The 20,591-nt window shown below is 45.1% G+C and overlaps 1 protein-coding gene across 1 annotated transcript in view; it reads right to left on the reverse strand.

Annotated features, from left to right (window-relative positions):
• Positions 1-8,488, reverse strand: part of DUSP10 (dual specificity phosphatase 10) — a 35,469-nt gene extending 26,981 nt beyond the window's left edge. Inside the window, exons 1-2 of the mRNA XM_046679897.1 lie at positions 8,334-8,488; positions 5,317-6,170 (exon numbers count right to left, since the gene is read on the reverse strand). Coding sequence (XP_046535853.1) covers positions 5,317-6,127 — 811 coding nt within the window. The 5' untranslated portion in view covers positions 6,128-6,170; positions 8,334-8,488. The remainder of the gene's footprint in view (positions 1-5,316; positions 6,171-8,333) is intronic.
• Between the last annotated feature and the right edge of the window lie 12,103 nt (positions 8,489-20,591).

Genomic DNA, 20,591 nt, shown 5'->3' on the forward strand with positions numbered 1-20,591 from the left:
TGGAGAGCAGGGCCCAGGGGCCCGATTTATTGAGAGCTGTCTATGTGCCAGGCATTTTATTTACATTGTCTCCCTTCATCCTATAATGTTGGAATTTTACAATGGAGGAAAACTGGGATTCCAAGAGGTGACCTGAGTTACCTAAGGCACCTCTGGTCAGTCAGTGGAAAAGCCTAAATCTGAGCCAGGTGTAAGTGAGCTAAACTCCACTCTGCTGAGTGCACAGTGAATGAGGAGCAGATGGAGCAAGGACAGAGGTGGCGAGAGAGCTCACTTATATCTTTCCACTTACATTTTAATGAGGAAGCAGAACAGGATATCCAGAGGCTCAGAGAGAGTACAGGCAACTGTGACCCAGTTCAGGGAAAAGGTCCAGGACTCACTTAAAGAAAGGAGCAGGCCTTTCAGTGAATCCCCTCCTTTTTCCTTCACACTCCATCTCATCACAACTCAAAGCTTGGAGAACTTTGCAAAATAAAGCACACTGCCCCCTCCTTCCACCTACCCTTTTATAGTCAGACTACAATCCTTATTCCAAAAATAAATCAGCCTGATGAGAGGCCAGAAAAAGGAAAGCTTAATAGTTTTATCCTTTCATTATTTAGTTATGGGACCTTAGTTGGACAGATTTATTATCACGTTTTTACAAATTCCCCTGCAAATAAATAATTCTAGGATATGCCCAAATTACTCTGGCCTCTTGACCCAACACGTTTTTGTAATTACTTGGCACTCCAACTGTACGCTACTTAAATTAGGTAACAGTCACCAAGTTATTTTTAGGCCATAGCAACTCACACACACACACACACTCACTCACTCTAACCTGCTTGTTATTTGTACTCCTTCGGTAGAGGAGCCAAAATTGCCTTTTTATTGGTACCATCATTTCTGTTGAACCAACAGCAATAATAATATTAAGCTACCTTGAGTAGTTACCAGATACATATGAGGAACTGTTCTAGACACTTTGCACACATTGCTTCATTTAATTCCTAAACTAACACTATGAGCTAGCTACTGTTGCATCCTCTTTTTGTAAATGAGGATATTAAGGAAGTAAGGGATTAAGCAATTTGCCCAAGGGCACATAGTTAGTAAGAGGAGAACAGAGACCAGAACTCAGACAGACTGGATCCAAAGTCCTGCCTGAATTTCTCCACCATTTTCTACAAGGTTAACGTTTGCCATGTTTGAACAGTGGCCCAGAAGAACAACAGTAAGTTTGTGAATATAGACATGGCTTTGTTTCACATATCTTAAAAAATCTCATAACATCCCTGAGAGAAAAGAGAAAACTTGTGTTTCCCCCCACAAAACAAAGCAGAAACAGAAAGAACGTTTTCACAGGGTCTCTGATTTCTGAGCATAGTCATTCACTTTGTCATCAAACTCAATATGGCCTACATGTGTTTACTTCAGGATCCCTTTTGATGACGGAAAAATGTGCAGTGTGTGGTGCTTATTTCTCAGGAGTTGTGATGGAAAGTTTGATAGTATAAAAACTCAACTCCCTATGTTATCAAATTTTCCCTATGTGTCAGCCTCCTGAAGCGATTCTCTCTCCTCCCCCTGCTCCTCAGTAAGTGCCTCTGGTAACAGAGGCCAGCCCGTGAGAGACTGAAGCAGTCAGCCAGTCTTTCTTTTATGACAGCACAGAGTGAGTACAGGCATGCGCCATGACATATTCACATGGAAGGGGGAGTTATGGACCCCTAAGAAGGCACCTAGAGCCCTCCCACTTGGAGGGCGAGATCCTTCTCCATAGACCTGATAGCTAGCTAGTCAAAGTAGAATCCTAAGTTTGAAAAACTCTCAAAAATGAGTAATTGACAACTGAAGCATTTAGGAATGAAAATGTTGTCTCTACTATACTCTAAAATATTACCAGCCTTATTAACTTTAAAACACTGTCTAACATGAAACATTTAAATAAATTGAAACGTCATCTATACTATAAAATATTTCAACAAGCAAAAAAGGAAGAGAAAGCACATAGGGAAAATATTAGTAATTGTTTAATATTATTATCTTATTGTTTAATCTGGGTGATAGGTATATGGGTGCCCATTATAGTCTTTTCTACTTTTCTAGATATTTGAAAATTTTTAGAATAAAATTTTTAAAGGCGTAGATGATCTTTAAGGAGGAGACAGCAGGAGACTTTCCTTTCCTAGATAGGTAAATGACAAATTATTTCCCTGAACCCAGCCTTGCTGAAAAGAAAGGGAGCCTTATAAACATCATAGTAAAGATGGTAGCTGTCATCATAGAAGGCCCAGAATTGTCTAGCCTTCTTATTTAGTTTGGTCAGGAGTCAATTTTGGTTAAAAATCAACTTTGGGTAAAACAGATTTTAATTCTTTCAACGACTTTGCAAATCCCTAGATATTTATGTATTTGAATCATTTTTGTCAGGTTGAGTAGAAGCGAACGTCTGATGCCATTTATTCTGCAGAAGATGAGAATAGAATATGGATTCAGACATAGGTCACAACAGCGAGGGGACTGTAAATTAGAACAGTAACTTAATCCCAGGGGCCTCTGCGCCTCTGATCAGTTTCTTCCCAACCTGACACAGCATTACTAAAACAGTAACTGAGCAGCCGCTCTACTTGACAGGCAGCACCAAAAATGGAGAACGTGGCATTGAAACAGGGGGACTTACAACTTGGACAAGGAGGGTAGCAACCAGTGTTTACAAACATAAACCACAGAATCAGATGGGCCAGCCATAAATTACCTGAGATTGTACTGAAATCTCTGAAAATACATTAATGAGGCCTTAGAAGTTTCTGCCTTCAATTCTAACTATCCCCACCACCATATCTTCCCTGCAAAAATCATTCACTCCAAAATGGTACCACTACCACTCTTGCTAAAATAAAACCTTACATCACCAAGGGAGGGATTTACTAAAATAAACCCCAGCAGAGAAGCCAGACCAAAATGGTCTGCTTGACCCACTCAAGAACCTGGGAGAAGTTTCTGGTCATGCCTTCTGAGAGATCCCCACCCCATTATTCACCTCTTTGGTGAATAATAGTTTACGCAGATGAAAGGGTAGCTAGGGGCATTCTAATACCGATCTCTTTCCCATCTTGGTCCCAATTTTAGGCCATTTCCCCAAAAGGACCAAAATAATAAGCACGATAATAATCAAGAAGGTAGATTACAGACCCTTTTGCTCCTCAACTACATATTTTCAACCAAATTCCCAGATATTTGAAGAAAAAGCCCCAAAAGCTACAAACAATCCAACCTCTACCACGAGCGCGTCTTCCAGGTCGACCGCCGCTGTGTCTCACCAACACGAAAATGACGAGCCCTCACGGTGGCCTCCCAGGGCGCCCAGTGGTGAGGTCAGCAGCATGTCCAGCCCCGCCCCATTGAGGCAATCTTACTCACTGACACTGAGGAACAAGCCCAGGCTGCCCAGACTCTCAGCTGCATCCACAGGAAAGGGGGAGAGGAACCCCACTTTCTTCAGTAGGATCCAGGAGATTCATTTCTCAGTGATTGACAGGCCGCTCCCATACACAACAATGCCCACTGCAAAATAGAGGGTAGGATCTACTGCTCTTCCTAACCACCCTCATGTTCAAGTCCAGGGTCATCTTAATTTGCATTGTTTGATGCCTGTCCTCATATCATGCAGACACAAAAGGCCCCCTTTTTCTCAACAATATCTCTATATGAGCAAAGAGATAACCATCAAGACCACTGGCTGCTGCCTCTGTTTGCTCCTAAGACAAATACTACAAATGGGAAATTTGTAGATTGTATTGTCTCAGCCAAAAAAGATGAGATAAGCCAAGATCACAGTGAGAGAACACTAGCTAGGTAAACCTACTGGGAATCACTCAAAGTCAACCACACAAGAATATAAAGCAATCAAATACAGAGCTACACAGAACTCTGAACATATCTGTAACCCCAAGAAAACCCATCAACAACAACAAAAAATGCCTGGGAGCTGCTAGAACTCTCTGAATACGACCTCCATGATGTCCTCCTTCCCAACGGAGCCCAGTGACCTTAGGGAAAGTGGTGCCTTTGTGGTAGTTAAGTCCAGTGAAAACAGGCTTGAGAAGAGACGTGGAGGATGGGAAGGGGAATTATATTAAAGGAATTTAGAACCACATTTCCAAGAATACAACCTAACAAAAGGCAGAATGCATCACTGGGAAGACAAGAAGGAGAATGGCAGAGATGTCTGCTCACCCCAATGGCCTGTTGCAATTTAAATGTGCAAGGTGTTCAAAGGAACCCAGCGACACCTTTGGTCAACACACTTCAGGAGAATGGCTGGTGATGTGGCCCAGAATGTGTACCTTGGCTCAAAATGCAAAAGAAGAAAGAAGATGACAATCTCTCACTGCCACCACCACCGGACAGAAGACACCAAAGAAGAAGAGTGATGTACCGTGCCCCCAGAGAGCAGTATCTGAGAGCAAAGAGGTACAACTGATGGACATGAGATGAGGGCCCCCCTGCTAGGTTAGGCAACAACGTGTGGGTAATTAATTCTTCCTCCCAGGGCTCAGCAACACTTATCTAAGAGTCATTCTGTACCCAATATTCTGGGGTAAGTGACCCACCACCCTATCTTGGGGGGATCTACGTTGCCAAAGGTTGTCAGGTGAGGCCAGAAGGAACAATGCATTGGGAAGTATTTCATAAAAATGACTCTGTCCCCTTGGAGCTTTGGCAAAGGATGGATGTTTTTGGTGAATTTACACTTTCTGTGGGGCCTTACAATATGGATCTCTGACCTTCGTGAAGTTCACTTTATAAACCATTTAAAATCCAAGCTGATGAGAGAAGTGAGAAAGAGGAAGAATTTCCCACAAAAAGAACTGGTACCTGGAGGCTTACTCGTAGTTCACCACAGTTGCCGCTTCCTCTGTTCCATCAACTTTGGTTAAGTCTGAGAGACAGTAACTTTCCAACTAGCTATTGAATGGAGTAGAGCTACTAGACCAAGCATGACATGAGATACCAGCTGGTGTTATAAAGCCCCTTTTTAGAAAGATGAGAAAATAGTTTCAGAGAGGTGAAATGACTTGCACAATGCAAATTAGAAGGTGCATCAAGACTAGAACCCAAATCTTCTGGCTTCCAGTTCAAGGTTGCTGGGTTTCTCTCACTATACCAAAATAATTAAGTAAGGGCATGGAAGGAAAGACAAAAAGAGGAAAGTCTACTTTAGTCTTTTGTAGCCAGGATAAGGAGAATGCTGGTACTTCTAAGAGAAAACCCAAAGCGACCCCAGGCTAGTCAGGACTGTGCTTGGGAAGGGAGCAGGGGCATTACCTTTCAACACCAGAGGTTCTTTGCCTTCTCTCTTCAGGGACTCGAGGACTATGTGAAGTGGCTGGGAGGGCATCACTCGGCTCGGCTCATTGGTATTCTCATCATAAACTATAATTTCTTTGGAAAAGATCCTCTTGAAAGAGTCCTTGCCTTCCCTACAGGAAATCAAGTCTAAGACAGTGATCTTGCCCTGTTGCAGTCTCCGCCGGCTGATCTTATCTGCACAGTTAATGTGGACAGCTCCTTGGATGTGACTCTTGTTGTACTCCATGAAGGGCCTGCAGTCAATGATGACAGGGCCCTGGCTTGGCAGGTGACTCTTGCTGCATTTGGTCATCTTCTTCGCCAAGTCATTGGGGTAGATTATTTTGATGCTGGCTAGCTGCTTGGGGGTTCCTGACACAGGGCTGCCCACCCCACCTGATGGACTTAAAGAGCCTGCATTCTCATTGTTGTTGACCATCTGGTTGGCAGGGCAGGTGGTAGAGGTTCCGATGGCGGTGGTGGCGGTGCCAGCGGCAATGGCTTGGGTTTGGGTCTGATTGTCCTTGTCGTAGGTTGCCACAGTGCAGCAGCTGGCACTGCTGCATCCACAATTCAGGGAGCGGGCAGAGCCGCTGGATGAGGGCATATACGTCAGATTCGCAGCCTTTAGGGACACAACGGTGGTGGCGATGACAGGAGAGTGGCTGTTACTGCCTGGGGCGGCAGAGCCAAGGTAGCTAGAGTCTAAACAAAGGTTGAGATCCTGAGGTCGGACGGGCCTAGACAGTGCCACTACTACCCTGTCGTCTAAGGGAGACGGAGGCATGAGGAGGCTGAAAACTGGCAATTCAAGAAGAACTCAAGACAGTCTGTAAAGAAGGGGAGGGGGAAAGAAAGAATAAAGTCACGTGACACAAAAGGCAGTCTAATCCAATCCCTAGGAAAGGCCTTTGCATCCCTCTGAGCAAAGTCGTCCTAAGTGCCCTTTCTCATGACGTGTGCAAAGCCTGAAGCTCATTTTTCCAGATTCAAAGAGGATGTAAACCTGAGGCCACCCATCTATGTGGTTGCTAAGTCCAAGGTTAAATGCATAGTCTATGCAAATATTGACGAACAACGTTTCATGGACCTACATCAAAGTTCAGCCTTAGAGAAGCTAAAAACACAAAGAATTAGAAAAGCTGAAGACAATACGGAAGGCTCTTAAGAGGCATCTGTTCTGGGCCTCATCTCCTGGGCAGAAGTATACTGCAACCATCTGAGAAAGACCCATTTGTCCACCCTTGCATACTCTCCGTTTAACTCCTTCACCCACTGCAAAGGCAGAGGAATGACCAAGAGTGCTGGCATGGCTCACAGAAATACACAGCAGCTAAATATACATCAGGGGTGGATGTCAACTTTCTGCAAATCAGAATGAAAGTATCCCCTAAGCGAATCTCTTTAACTAGGAGCTATTCTTGTTTTCCATTCTACCGACTCCTTTGAAAAGCATAGTCATATTAAAACCTCCCATGTTTCCTATTAGGCTCTTATAAATTAATCTACAGTTCCCCTTTCATTACAAACTGGTGTCCTAAAACAAAGCCTCAAGTCAAGGAGCCAGGTCTGGAAACCCCAACCCTGGCAGATCCATCACCCTTAGTTCCCTGGCTCTTCTCGCCCCCCCCCCCCCCCCCCCCCCCCCACCTCCTGCCTTTAAGGAAAGGACCACTTCGACTCTCCCCCCTTCTCCATTTCTCTAGTGGCATAGACTATGCAGCCTAGAGCTTCTCACAACGGGAAGCAGCCACCGTGCATAATATTTCAATCCCACACAGATATCCCCCCTCTTACAAGCGGATGGGTTCCATAAAGAAGACTTCTCAATTAGCCCGTCCCTGTTAAAGGGGGCAGGGAAGCGTTGCCCACAGGGTCTACCTCCTGCCTCATGAGAGAGCGCCTGCAAAGAGACAATTCCTTCCTCCCTGTAGGCACAGGGGCACTCTACAACCCGCCCCCTGGCTCCTGTCCTATTAGACATGCACACAGAAAAGAAACCAAACCCCATGCAAGAGTCGCTCACCTAAAAGAACTTTAAGAGATGTCTGGAAAAATGTCATCTATCACCCGTCTACACGCGACCGTCACCATTGTCTGACATAGAGCCAAAGTGTCACGGGCAGAATCCACACACAGGCGCGCGCACACACGCACACCCAGAGGGGCACGCACCCATCGCGTCCCCAGATCCCCACCGACTCAGGTTTCTCTCACCCACCTTTAGATGGGAGCGAAGGGTCCAATCCCTTCCCTCCTTCCCTTCCTCCTTTCCTCCTTCCCTTGCGTAGTATTTTTTGAAGAGCAAGTACTATTCCAGAAGCTATAACTGTTTCCCAGCTGGACCAAGCGGTGAAGTCTTTGCTATTGTGTTACCTGGTAGGGTACGTCCCAGGATCAACAGTCGTTTTCCTTGGAGAGGGACGCAAAAGCGTGTTCACGGAGACACAAGCTGGGACCCCCACTTCCACACGGCGTGCGCGGCTCACACACAGACACACACACACGCACGGAGTGTGTAACGAGATCTGCATCCCTGCAGTAGAGGGTCGGGCGTATATATTGCCCGTGAAACCATCCAGACTGGCCCAGGAAACCTTTCAGAGAAATACTGAGCTATCCCACCCCTCAGTAGTCCTCCTTCCACCTCCAGACAGGGGCTGGAAAGAAAATTAAGTGGTTAGAGAATGCTCCTTCCCCACTCCTGGGGCACTTAACATCCCCCTTCGCAACATAGCGCACTAACAAGCCCCAGGCATTTAAAACTGCCGCAAAGGATCCCAACGAACCTCATTTTTCTTCGTCCCAAATCCAAATAGACTGCAGAGAAAGTACACGCACAGGGCAGCGTGAGCCAACAGTCTGAACCCTGTAACCTCACCTGCTGTGGCTCCCCCGTAAGCATCGCAACACACACACACACACACACACTCACAGTCACTCCGCCTTACACTCTCCGACTCTCAAAAGTAGTCGCAGTGACTTCTACTTACTTCATAAATAAGTGTAGCCCTCCACCATTTGGCGCTCCGCTTCAGCTATGGATTCGCGCATTCAGCCCCCATTCACTTGGCTTCATTGATCTCCAGCAGCAACATAGTTACTTTCTCTTTTGCTACACTGTAAATGTAAGGTTCTGAGGGGGCGGGCCGGCTGCCGACCGACGGTGCGCTGGACCAATGGGAATCCGGAGAAAGCTGACCGCTACCTCACAGCAGCCCACGGCCAATGGGCAGCAGGAGGGGGAGGAGCCGGGGGCGTGGCCTCGTCTCTTTAAGGAGGGTTTATCCGACGCCGCTTTGGATCCTCAGTGTTATAACACGGGAGGTGATGTCATTGGCAACCAATCAAAAACTTAAAAGGGCCAGCCGGGGCCCGCGCGGAGCAGCTGCTCTCTATTTACATGTAAACCGAACCGGCAGGATGCAGTTAACCCTTTCCGGGGCTGAATTGTCAATGGGCTGGACTCGCCGCTCTGGCTGAAAATGGCTTTGCCCACTTGACGGGACCCTCCTACCTTCCCTCCCCCGGGGACAGACCACGCTACTCTTTATTTTTCCTTCTTACTCTGGACGGATGATCAAAAGTGTCGGGGTAACTTTCTAAAGGCAGGACACGACGAGAATAATCATTGTCCCCAGTAGGAAAACTGGGTTCTCCGAGTCGCTCGAGGTGACAAACTGTAACCCAAGATTCGCGGACGTCGGTGAGCCGCCTGCGCTGGGACAGACGTGAGCGCACAGCCAGGGGCGTCGCTTCTTCTCCGGCCCGCGGCCCCGGGCCACGCGCAGGGGGTCCGGGCTCCGGCGCAGCTGGCGAGCGCGCTGGCGGTCCCTGGGCGGGGAGGCTCTCCCAGCCCCGCCGCGGCCCGCGTCCTCGGGACCGCCCTGCTCGGCCCCGCGCCGCCGGGAAGCGGCGGCCGCCCGCCCGCAGATGTCGCTGCCCCTCTGGCTGCCTTGCTGCTACCCGGCGCGGCGCCCTCTGGCTCTCCTACATCTGCGCCCCGGTCACGCCCCCGCTTTCCCCGCCGGCTTCCCGGGGCTCGACCTGGAGCACGAAGGCAGCGCTGCCGCGGAGGGCTGCTCGGAGGCGGCGGTCGGGGCCCAGGCCTGAAGCTACAGGGGGCGCACCCCGAGCGGCCGCAAGGGCTCCAGCCCACGGGGCGGGACGTCCTGGGGTTTGCTGCGCGCTCGCCACGCCCCGGGGCCCGGCCTCTGCCAGCCCGCGCCCCAGCTCCCATCTGGCGCGCAGGGTCCCGGCGCCGCATCCGCTGTTCCACGTAGAGCTGCGCGCCCGGGCAGTGGCCCGCCACCCCGCAGGGCCCCCGGCGAGCGAGGACGGTCAGCCCCGCGCTTCTGGAACAGCCGCGGCTGCAGGAAGGAGCCGAGCTGAGCGTAAATAACCAGGAGTGTGGCCGGCGGAGCGTGGAGGGGGCGGCCCCGCCCCTCTGGGTTCTCCAGCCTCGCGCTGTCTGCCGAGTCGCTGGCGGGGCGCGCATCGAGGAGAGTGCGGGGCGAGGCCAGCCGGCCTGCGCTTGGTCAGGAAAACTTCGGGACTGCGGGAAAGTTGTCTTGGGGTACGAAAGGGAGTGGAGAAGCCGAGATGAACTTCGGACAGTGCGCATCCAAGAACCCTAAGGAAACACAGTAGAGCTTTTCCCTTTTCCCCCTCTCCTGTCTCAGAGAGACAGGGGCGAAAGAGGGCAATCATTCCAGTGGGGTAATACATAACGAGCACTATAGAATATTTGGCTATGATTTTTCTCTCTTACCAGATTGAAGGTGTTTAGAGACACACTTCAGGCTCCAGGCCTAATAAGTCAGCTAAGCGACAGCGACATATTCGTGTAATTGCTCTAAGTGCTGATCTGAAATCAGAAGATGCCAAACCATGGCCGACAGGCCCGCTATGCTCAATACGCTATTAGGAGAAACCCCCTTGGGTACCTCTCAGGAAAAAGAAATATATACATATAATTTTTTAAAATAATTTTCACATATGTGCATACACATACACAGTCCAACTTTCACGTCAGTGTTTCAACATGCGGTAAATACATACAATCATCTTAAACAGAACAGGGCTTTGTGTAGCCTCCTCTGCGCTCACACACCAACACACATACACGTGCATCCCTTTAATGATAACTAATGAGTGATTAGGGCACACCATTTGATCTTTACACCCTTGTGGATCCCCAGGTCCTAGCCAAGAAAGATGGGCTCTGGGTAATTTCCATAAAAATCAGGAAAGAACTTCCCAGAGGGTCTACCCTGGATCTATTTGGAGCTGAAAGGTTGCAAGCTTGCCTTTCCTTAACCATAGATAATTACTGGAAAAATATTCGTTAACTCAGGGTTGGAGAGTTCTGGATATAGATCCTGATTCTGACTCTCATCTGTTGTGTCTGTTCATCCAGAGGCACTGTGTTCATTTACTTATCCGTCAAATGGTTATTTTACAGAAGAAAAAGGGGAAAGTTCTGGTACAAGTGCTCAGGGGAAAAAAGATTCCCTGCTGATACAAGACATTCAGTAAAGAAAACATTGTCCTTGCTTCAGGAAATGAGGTGTCTTTATTTAAAGGTACTTATGATCCATAAATTATGAATTCATTGTTAATACCTCAATTTCTAAGCCCAAACAAAGTAGGGATTTATACAATTGTAGAAGAGTTCTTAACAGCTTTTCCTACATGGCCCAGAAGGGGAAAGTAACTCTAAAAGAAATGTAACTCATTTAATGAGATGATTATTTTATTATAGTTTCAAACTAGTGAATTGCTGTAATTTAGTTGACTAAGAATCTGAACCATCGAAGCTGAAAAATTGGGAAAGATGGCAAAATGCCTCATCATTTATCAAACCTGAAACATGGAATAAACATGTCATTAACATATACAAAGATGTAATTATTTTCTAAATTAAGCATCTCTAAGTGTATAGTTTAATTCAAATTATAGAGTGGTAGAAAAAAATCAGATTCCAGATGGATATTTGTTTCAAAACACTACTCTTCTAAGCTGCTTTTGTACAAAAAGAGATGATGTTGTTTCTATTTTTTGAGTCATAAATGTGAAAATACTGTCAGAAGTACTGTCCTTAGATTTAAATTTATAATACTGGCCAGCCAATGGCTATGAACCTGATCTGTATACAAATAACTCAGCAAAGCTTTAATGTTCAATTTTAGTCCCAAAGAAATGGCAAAGCGTCTTCACTGTGTTTGAGTGTTCTAACATGATTGTACTGAGCCATATCTTTGTTCCTATGAGCAAACATCGTAAGAAAAATATTATTTCTTTCAGTGCAAAGTGCTGTATATTAAAGCCAAAAGATGAAGAGAACTTAGGCCAACATGTAAGATATAATATGGATAATGTTGAACAAATGTATGAATTAAATGACTTCCTTTATGTGCACTCAGGTGGTTAAGTGTGTGGGATGGTGGCAGAAGGTGGGGACCAGGTAAGAGGCAGGTTTTCAAGACAATCCTCAAGCACGGTCAAGGTGGATTCCTGGAGGTACAGGAATTAAGGCAGAGAAAGGCTTAAAGAAAACAGAAATAATAAATCCCAGGATAGAGGTGGTATTAAATGAAGAAGAAATGGGGAATGAGCTGAGGGATGGGAAAGTGAGGTGGTGAGCAGCAGAGGTCATCGAGACCAGCCTGAAACATCCTGGGACAACTTCTAAGCCTAGAGAAGTGCTGACGGGAAGATCTCCTGAAAGAGCTGGCAGCTGCCATGTTTGGTGGGGTGATGGAAATAGAAGCAGGCCCACCGGCTTATCTTGCCATCCGTGAGTTTGGACGCAGGAGGACAGCAGATCTTTTTCCTTTTGGATTCATGGAAAGGATGCACTTGTGAGTCAGGGAAAGGCTCTGAGCCATGGAAGGTTCTCTATCTCTGTTTCCCAGTGTGGTAGCCACTTGCCACATGTGACTATTAAACTATTCAACTTGCAAGGTGGCAAATCTGAATTGAGATGTGCTGTGAGGTTAAAATACACTCTGGATTTTGAAAACTTCATATAAAAGTGTAGAATGTCTGAACTACTTTTATATCAATTACGTATTGAATTATTTCTATTTTGGAGATGTAGAGTTAAATAAAATATGTTAGGAGAATTAATTTTGCCTGTTTCTTTTTACTTCTCAGAATATGACTATTAGAAAGTTTTAAATGACATGAGCAGCTTGCATCTTTCTGTTGGACAGTGCTGTTCTAACCCTGTAATGGCTCCTTTGGTTTGAGATCACTTTGGTGCCAAAGGCACCAGAACCACAGAATGTTAGACCTGGGAGGGAATTTAGAGCTTATCTAGGCCAGTGGTTTTCAAACTGTGTTAGGATGAGTCACAGGGAGAAGGGACGCCAGTGCAAGTGGGGGTGATTGAGGTGGGAGCAGCCTTGAGCTGGTGGAGCTCTCAGACCACAGTCTCATCCCCACCCTTCCACACTCGAGATAGAAGCAGTTGACTCCTGAGACTCCGAAGAGAGATTTCATTTGAAGAAAGGATTCTGGTTCATTTTTCGTTCTGTTTTGTTTTTGAATTCTGGCCCATCATTTTATTTGTAAGGCAATTTGAGTCCCAGAGAATGGAGATGGCATGGCCAATGTCATGCTTGGCCTCAGGACTTAACCTCAGACCTCATTTCCAAGTCTAGCCTGGCAGGAGAGGAGGTGACTGACTGGTTGGAGGAATTAATAAACTCGCAGTCTCAACCAAGGCAAGCAGATCCCCCTTCAAGCCAGTGAGCTTTTCCTCTCCTTCCGCTCACCCTACACTTGTGACCTCACGGACGCCTACTGCTCTTTATCCAAAGAGAATTCTGTCTGGGCCTGAGCATTGACACAAACTTATTTTCTTTATAAAAATAACAAAAAACTAAATCACTAGCCACAGGTCTCCAGTAACGCCTTGCTCTGCAGTGGATGACCTCTTGTTATTATGTGTTGCTACATCAAAGACTGGTAATATTTTCCCCTTTGCCAAGCTGAGCGATCAGTTTCTCATTAGGAAATGCCATCAGGCCCACAGCCCGTCAACCCCAGGAGGCTGTGTCTGATGGTGCTGTGGAGCAATGTTGGAGAATGCAAAGACAAAAGGGAAACATGCACCCTAGGTGTTCCTAAACCCCGTTAGGACTTGCTTCAGGTCTAACACGAAGGAATTAATCCATCTTCCCAGCATCTCCTAGTAGGTTAAGACTGCACCGCTTCTGGATATAATGAGGTCCTTAAATGACCAAGTGTGCCATAATGGGCTTTGTTTATCTTTACAATTAAACATTGAGCTGATTCTAAAGATCTAGCATTTGGGAAAGTAATAATAATAGGTAACATCGATTGACTGTTTTGCTTTCTGCGGAGTACTGCTGTAAGTAATCTACAAACATCCACTCATTTAAATCTCCACATCCACATTGATGCTATAAGGAGTTGCTTTTATTAGCCTTAATTTAAAGATGAGGACACAGAAATACGAACGTGTTAAGTAATCTGCCCCAGGTCACACAGCTAGAAAGCAGCAGAGGCAACATCTGTAATCAGACAGTGTGGTGCCACAGCATCTGCTTTTAACCATTACGTGTTATTTAATTCATTCTCTTTGCGATTTTATAAACTTCTATCATATTCCCCTGAGCCTTCAGACTCCCAGGATATTTTTAATTGCCTCTCCATAAGACTTTGCTGTTTTTGCCTCTGCTTTCTCTTGAACTTCTCTGAGTCCATTATGTTTTTGTGAGGTTTCTCTCACTGCTGCCTCCTCCATGTTTGGGACTGGATCAAACCTCCACTTTGTTTCCAGAATCCTCCAAAATAGTGCTCTAAACTTTGTCAGTGTTTGCATTCTGCTGCAAGCTGGACGGACATATTCAAGGAAGAGCTTGTGTCACCTCTGTTACCCAGACCACGTCTTGTTTGCCATCTACTCCCTAAGACCTGGCACAGGAGCCAGCATATGGTGTGAGCTCAATAAGTTTCTGTGGAATGAATGAATGAGGGAATGAATGAATGAATAGCATTTTTCTTATATACATCCCTGAAGTGCTTTTTCTTTAGACGCATACATTGGCTCATCTGACACCTTTCTACCTACTTATTTGGCCTTCTGCAATAGCTGGAAATTTTGGGACCTCTGAAGTCCCTAAATTCAATGCTCTTCTGAATTATTTGTGCAGATATTAGCCAAATGTCTATCTTTGGGGAACCCCTTTGTTTACACATCACTTATTTGTTTTTTTTTACTATATTCTCCCATTTATAGTTTAACTCCAATTTCTTTTTTTTCCCCTAGTATCTGTGGAGATATCAATATCTTTCTCATTATAATCCATACAATATTTGTACTTTCGTTTGTGTCATTGCTCTTCCATGCTTCATCATCTTCCATGCTTAGGATATTTCCCCCTTCTTGTTCACGGAGTTTCAGCAGAATAAAATTTTCTTCCTTTTCTCTTTCAACATCTTCCCTTTTATAGCAGTCAAAAGCAGCCATTTCCTTGTGTTTATCTCCCTGACGGAGGGCCTGGCCAGTGTTCGTGGTCTATCATGTGACTGATGCTGATAAACGGCTTTTTTAGAAAGAGGCATTTCATCAAGGACCTGTGCCTGGAAGTCAGGAAGTTCTTCTTGTTCCTGGGAGGTGGATCTTGTGCTCTGAAAGGCAATGCCGCTCCCCATTCTGGCCTAGACAGGGAGCAGAGACCTGAGAATTACTGTTTCTAGTGTTCTGTGGAGGTGGTCCACGTCCCATAGACTCCCCACCAGGCAGAGTGTTCAGTTTTGACCCCTGATTTATGTGGTGAATAAAGCAACTACTTTAAAATTACACTCTTGACCTGTAAGGGCCACAAGTGCACAAATGTGGTGGATGAGTCCCGTTCCAGGTGAATTGAAGTGTCCACTGTGTGATGGGTACTGAGCCCACAGTACCACCGGTGGCACATAGTAGGTGCTCAAATGAATTCAAGCCAAGTCAGGTTGAATCCAGTTATACAACAGGTAATAAAAAAAACCCTGTTGGAACTGGCTAAACTGTTAGTTCAAGTAGAAATCTTAGAGAAGGAAGAAATGATATTGATGCTATAAACTTCCAGCTCACAAAAATTTAGAATTTAATGAGGATAAATAGATTGGATCAGAAAGTGGCCAAATGGAGTGCTGGACCTGCTTTTCATTCATCTGCTGATGCAGAGCCTAGGACGTGCCAGGTGTGAGTGACTGAGCAACTGTTTCACCCTTCTAAAGGAACACACTAAGATGCACAGGGAATTCTTAGCCACTGTCATGCTTCAGTTTGCAATTTCTATTCCTAGGAACCAGGAAAACTGATGCTACTTGATAAAACTGCTATTCTGAACTTTAAATTGGATTAAGGACAGCAAGTATTCCAATGAAGTGATTTATCTATATTTTTCACAGAATAGAAATTGTTTGTGGAAGGAAGAAGGGAGTATGGAAAGAAGGAAGGAAGGCAGGCAAAAGGAAGACTGAGATGGTTATTAGGATTTTTTTGCTTTGTTTATCAACTTTTTGCTTGTATTTTTGACTATGGGTTGGGAAGGGTATGTTTGAGCAGAGAAGGACAAGGAGTAGACAAATAGAGGAAGTGTTGCCCGTTCCAGATCTTTTTGTTTTTCACGAGCTAAATAGGCTAGAGCAGAGTCTGGCCACAGAAAGGGGTTGTTGAATGCTTTGTAGCCAAAAAATGTGGTAGCCCTGAAGCTCCGTCTGGTGGTCCTCAGTAGACACTGGGCCCACACTACTGGGATGGGAATGAAGTGGCAAGGCTATCAGTACTGGTGTGTCTCTGTGACAAGAAGCTCTCACTCAGGCAGCAACTGAGCACTTCTGTGCCAGGCCGGGGGGCCTCCAAAATGCGAGAAGCCAGCACCAGCCCTCTGGGAAAGCTGAGTGAGACGGCATTTAGAGATGTTCAAGTGCATGCCCAGAGACACTCTATTCAAATCTAGGAGAACCCCCAAAACCAATTTCTCTGATCCTATAGTACAAGAGCAGATTGTGCCTCTCTCCTGTGAGGATACAGAGCTTCTCCCCTTGTGCGTTTCAGCATCAGTGATGGTGAATTTCATGTCTCAACTTGGCTGCATCAAACTGGTTTGACCCAGATGGTGGGTCAAACATTATTCTGGATGTTTCCATGAGGGTGTTTTATTTTTGGATGAGACCACTGTTTAAATCAGTGGACATTCAGTAAAGCAGATTGCTCTCCACAATGTGGATGGGCCTTATCCAATCAGTTGAAGGCCTCAATAGAACAAAGAATAATCTCCCTAGAGCAAGAAGGAATTCTACCAGCAGATGGCCTTTGGACTTCAACTGCAACATTGGCTCTTCATGGGTCTCCAGCTTATTGGCCCATCCTGCAGATTTTGGACTTGTCAGCCTTCATAATCGCATGAGCCATTTCCTTAAAATCTCTGTCTCTCTGTCTCTTTCTCTCTTTCTCTCTCTATTCTATTGGTCCTTTTTCTCTGGAGAACCTTGACTAATACATCCTTCTTTTCCTGTGCAGACAGAGCAGAGCAAAGCCTGGGAGATGAGCATTTATCAAGCATCAACACATCTCAGTTCCCATCCTGTGTTACTAAAGACACACTGAATTGAGGGCATCTGCATCTTTGAGTGCCTTAATTTCCAAGAGTTTAAAACTGCCTTGAAAGGGTGATGAGGATACACTTAATAAATCTAAGAAAGAGAAACTTTAATTTAAAAAACACTCTAAGATAGGGGGCTGCCCCGGTGGCAGAGCGGTTAAGTTCGCACATTCCGCTTCAGTGGCCCAGGGTTCGCCAGTTGGGATCCAAGGTCCGGACATGGCACCACTTGTCCAGCCATGCTGTGGCAGGTGTCCCACATATAAAGTAGAGGAAGATGGGCACAGATGTTAGCTCAGGTCCAGTCTTCCTCAGCAAAAGAGGAGGATTGGCAGCAGATGTTAGCTCAGGGCTAGTTTTCCTCAAAAAAAGAAAAAATTAAGATAGGATCATTGATAAAGAAGGAAAACAACTACCCTGCCCCCAACACACACACACCACAATTTATTAGGAGAAAGTATAAAATCCTGCCTTTGGGATTACAAAGCAATCTAGAGATTGGAAAGATAAAAATAAACCTGAGATACATTTCTGAGCCTTTGATTTGTGTCCATTCAGCCTGAAGAAAGAAAGATATGAATATTTTTGCTTTCCTCAAAAATGAATATTTAATCTTTATCTAAACATCCTGAATTTTGAGCACTGTCAGGAGTTTCCATAGTAAGTACAGATTGCTTTCTCAATTTTCCATCATGTGTTCAGAAAACCATTTTAAATCCCAGAATTAATGTTGACATCTCATTGCAGTTATTAATTTCTTGTTACTTTTGCTTTCCCAAGCTCATCAACATTTGGGTCAATTTTTATAAGCTCTCGGAATAAGGGCCTAAGAAGTAGATTTCTCAAAATGAAGAGGTCACAGTTCACAAAACCACCTTGGAGACAAAAATCTACTCTATTTTTGCAGCTGCCTAATGTTTTCGGTTTTCCTGGCTCTTTATCAGGAATGTGTGAAGTGCTTGACCATGAACATACAACTCTCCGCTTCATTCTCCCTGATTTCTAGCAGACAGGAAGCTCCCTGCCTTTTACCTAGACCAGAGCTTCTCCAACTCTACGTACACACAGATCACCAGGGCATCTTGTTAAAATGCTGATTCTGATTCAGAAGGTCATAGGTGGACTGGAGAGTCTGCATTTCCTAACGTGTTTTCCCATGATTTTGATGCAGCTGTTCCACAGACCACACTGTGCTATCTAGACCCACAGCATCAAATACAGTAGCCACTAGCCACACATGGCTATTTGGGCACCTGAACTGTGGCTAGTCTGAATTAACGTGTACTCTAAGTATAAAATGCATACCAGATTTTGAAGATTCAGTAGGAAAAAGGGACAAAGTATCTCATTAATGATTTCATATTGATTTCGTGTTGGAATAACATTTTAGAAATATGGGGTTAAAGAAAACATACTAGTATGGTTACTTTCACCTGTTTCTTGTTACTTTTTTAAATGGAGTTACTAGAAAATTGGAAATTACGTATCTTGTTGGCATTTGTGGCTTGCATTATATTTCTGTTGGACGGTGCTGCTCCAGATCAACAGAGCTGGTCCTGGACGTATTTGTGAAGGAGAGTGAGTTCTCTACTCCTTCAGTCACTTTTCACCAGGCACTGAATCCCTCTTTTACTCCATCTCCTTAGAACTCATGCTTCAGTGTTTGCCGCCACCTCCCTATCCCCACCCCTTACACAGTGGCTCCCAGCACTCCTTGGCCATCTAGGGCCTTGTCAGTCAGGGTGTATCCTCTTTAGAAAGGCCTAGCCAAAAATGACCTGGAAACTCTCTCAAAAATTCATTAACAGGACTCTCTCTCTTTTTTTTTTTTAAGATTTTATTTTTTTCCCTTTTTCTCCCCAAAGCCCCCCGGTACATAGTTGTATATTCTTCATGTGGGTCCTTCTAGTTGTGGCATGTGGGACGCTGCCTCAGCGTGGTTTGACGAGCAGTGCCATGTCTGCGCCCAGGATTCGAACCAACGAAACACTGGGCCGCCTGCAGCAGAGCGTGCAAACTTAACCACTCAGCCACGGGGCCAGCCCCAGGACTCTCCTTTGTGTTCCCTAAAAAGTTTGTGGCACATATATAGCATTTACAAAGGACCAAGTCTCTAGCAAATGGAATGGGCTCTAGAATTAAAAGACCCTAGAGTTTAATTTGATGAATTTATTAATTAGTTAATCCAATAACCTACTCTGTGCCTATCTTTTAGGTGCTAGATATTCAGTGGTGAACAGAATTAACGTTTTACCTACCCTAAAGAACTTAGAGTTTTAGAAGAGAAAGTAGATATTAAACTAGAAAGCCTAGGAATAAACAGATGACAAAATACAATCCTGGACTCTTTTTTTCTTCTGTGAATATTCCTTACCCTTTCTGAGCCTCAGTTTAATGTTTGGAATGGGAATAATAACACCTCCTCCCAGGGTTTTGTGAGGATTAGAAATAGTGAGTATATTTGTGTTGTTAGCATAATGTCTGACATAAAGTAGGTACTCAAATGATAGTTCTTGGCTGGCTAAATAACAATGAACAACCCTGATCATATTTATTTGTTTGCTAGTTTATATACTGCCTGTGATGGTTAAGTTTATGTGTCAACTTGACTGGGCGCAGGGATGCCCAGAGAGCTGGTCAAACATTATTTCTGGGTGTGTCTGTGAGAGATTAGCATTTGAATCAGCAGACACTCAAAAAGATGCCCTCCTCAATGTGGCTGGGCATGATCCAATCCTTTGGGGGGCCAAAGAGAACAAAAAGGTGAAAGAAGGATGAACTCTCTCTCTCTTCTCCTGCCCTTGGATATCAGAGTTCCTGGATCTCTGACCTTCAGACTCCAGGACTTATACCTTAGAAGTTCAGCCTTGAACAGAGTTACACCATCAGTTCCCCTGGTTCTCAGGCCTTTAGACTTGGACTGAATTACACCATTGGCTCTTCTTTGTCTCCAGCTTGCAGATGGCAGACAATGGGACTTCTGGTCCTCCATAGCTCTATAAGCCAGTCATATAGTAAATCTCCTCTTATATATATCTATATACACCTATATAAGATATATATTTTTTGTATATATGTCCATATACATCTCATTGGTTCTATTTCTCTGGAGAATCCTGACTAGCACACTGCCTCATTCCACAGGCTGTTGTGATAGCTGGTTAGGTGGTTGCCATATTATAGATAGCAGGTCAACTTTGACTCCCAATGTCATTCAAGCTTCTTGAGTATATTTCCTAAACCTATCCTTTGCAAGTAAGAAGCATTTAATAAATGTTTTTTGAATCACACTATACCTGGAATAGAGATTGCAAGTATCCTGGTACCAACCTCCTCAATTGCAGAAGAAAATAGAAGCCAGAGTTGAAGTGACTTCCCCAGGAGTACACTTTACACAATAGTTCTAGAAAAGAATACACTGGTCTTATCTGCTAGGGGCTCGTGGAAGGAGAGGATGTGCGGATCAGTCAGAGGAGTGAGGGAGGATGAGGGGAAAGGGGACCTTAGAAAGCCCCGAGTTTCAAGGAGAGACAGTGACAAAGTGTCAGATTTGATGGTGGATTTTAGCAGGTTGAGGTCAGAGAAGAGACTTGGGCAGAACAGCTGGGAGCAGGTTGCAGACAAGGA

This window comes from Equus quagga, chromosome 12, assembly GCF_021613505.1.
Source record: "Equus quagga isolate Etosha38 chromosome 12, UCLA_HA_Equagga_1.0, whole genome shotgun sequence".
Lineage (NCBI taxonomy): Eukaryota > Metazoa > Chordata > Mammalia > Perissodactyla > Equidae > Equus > Equus quagga.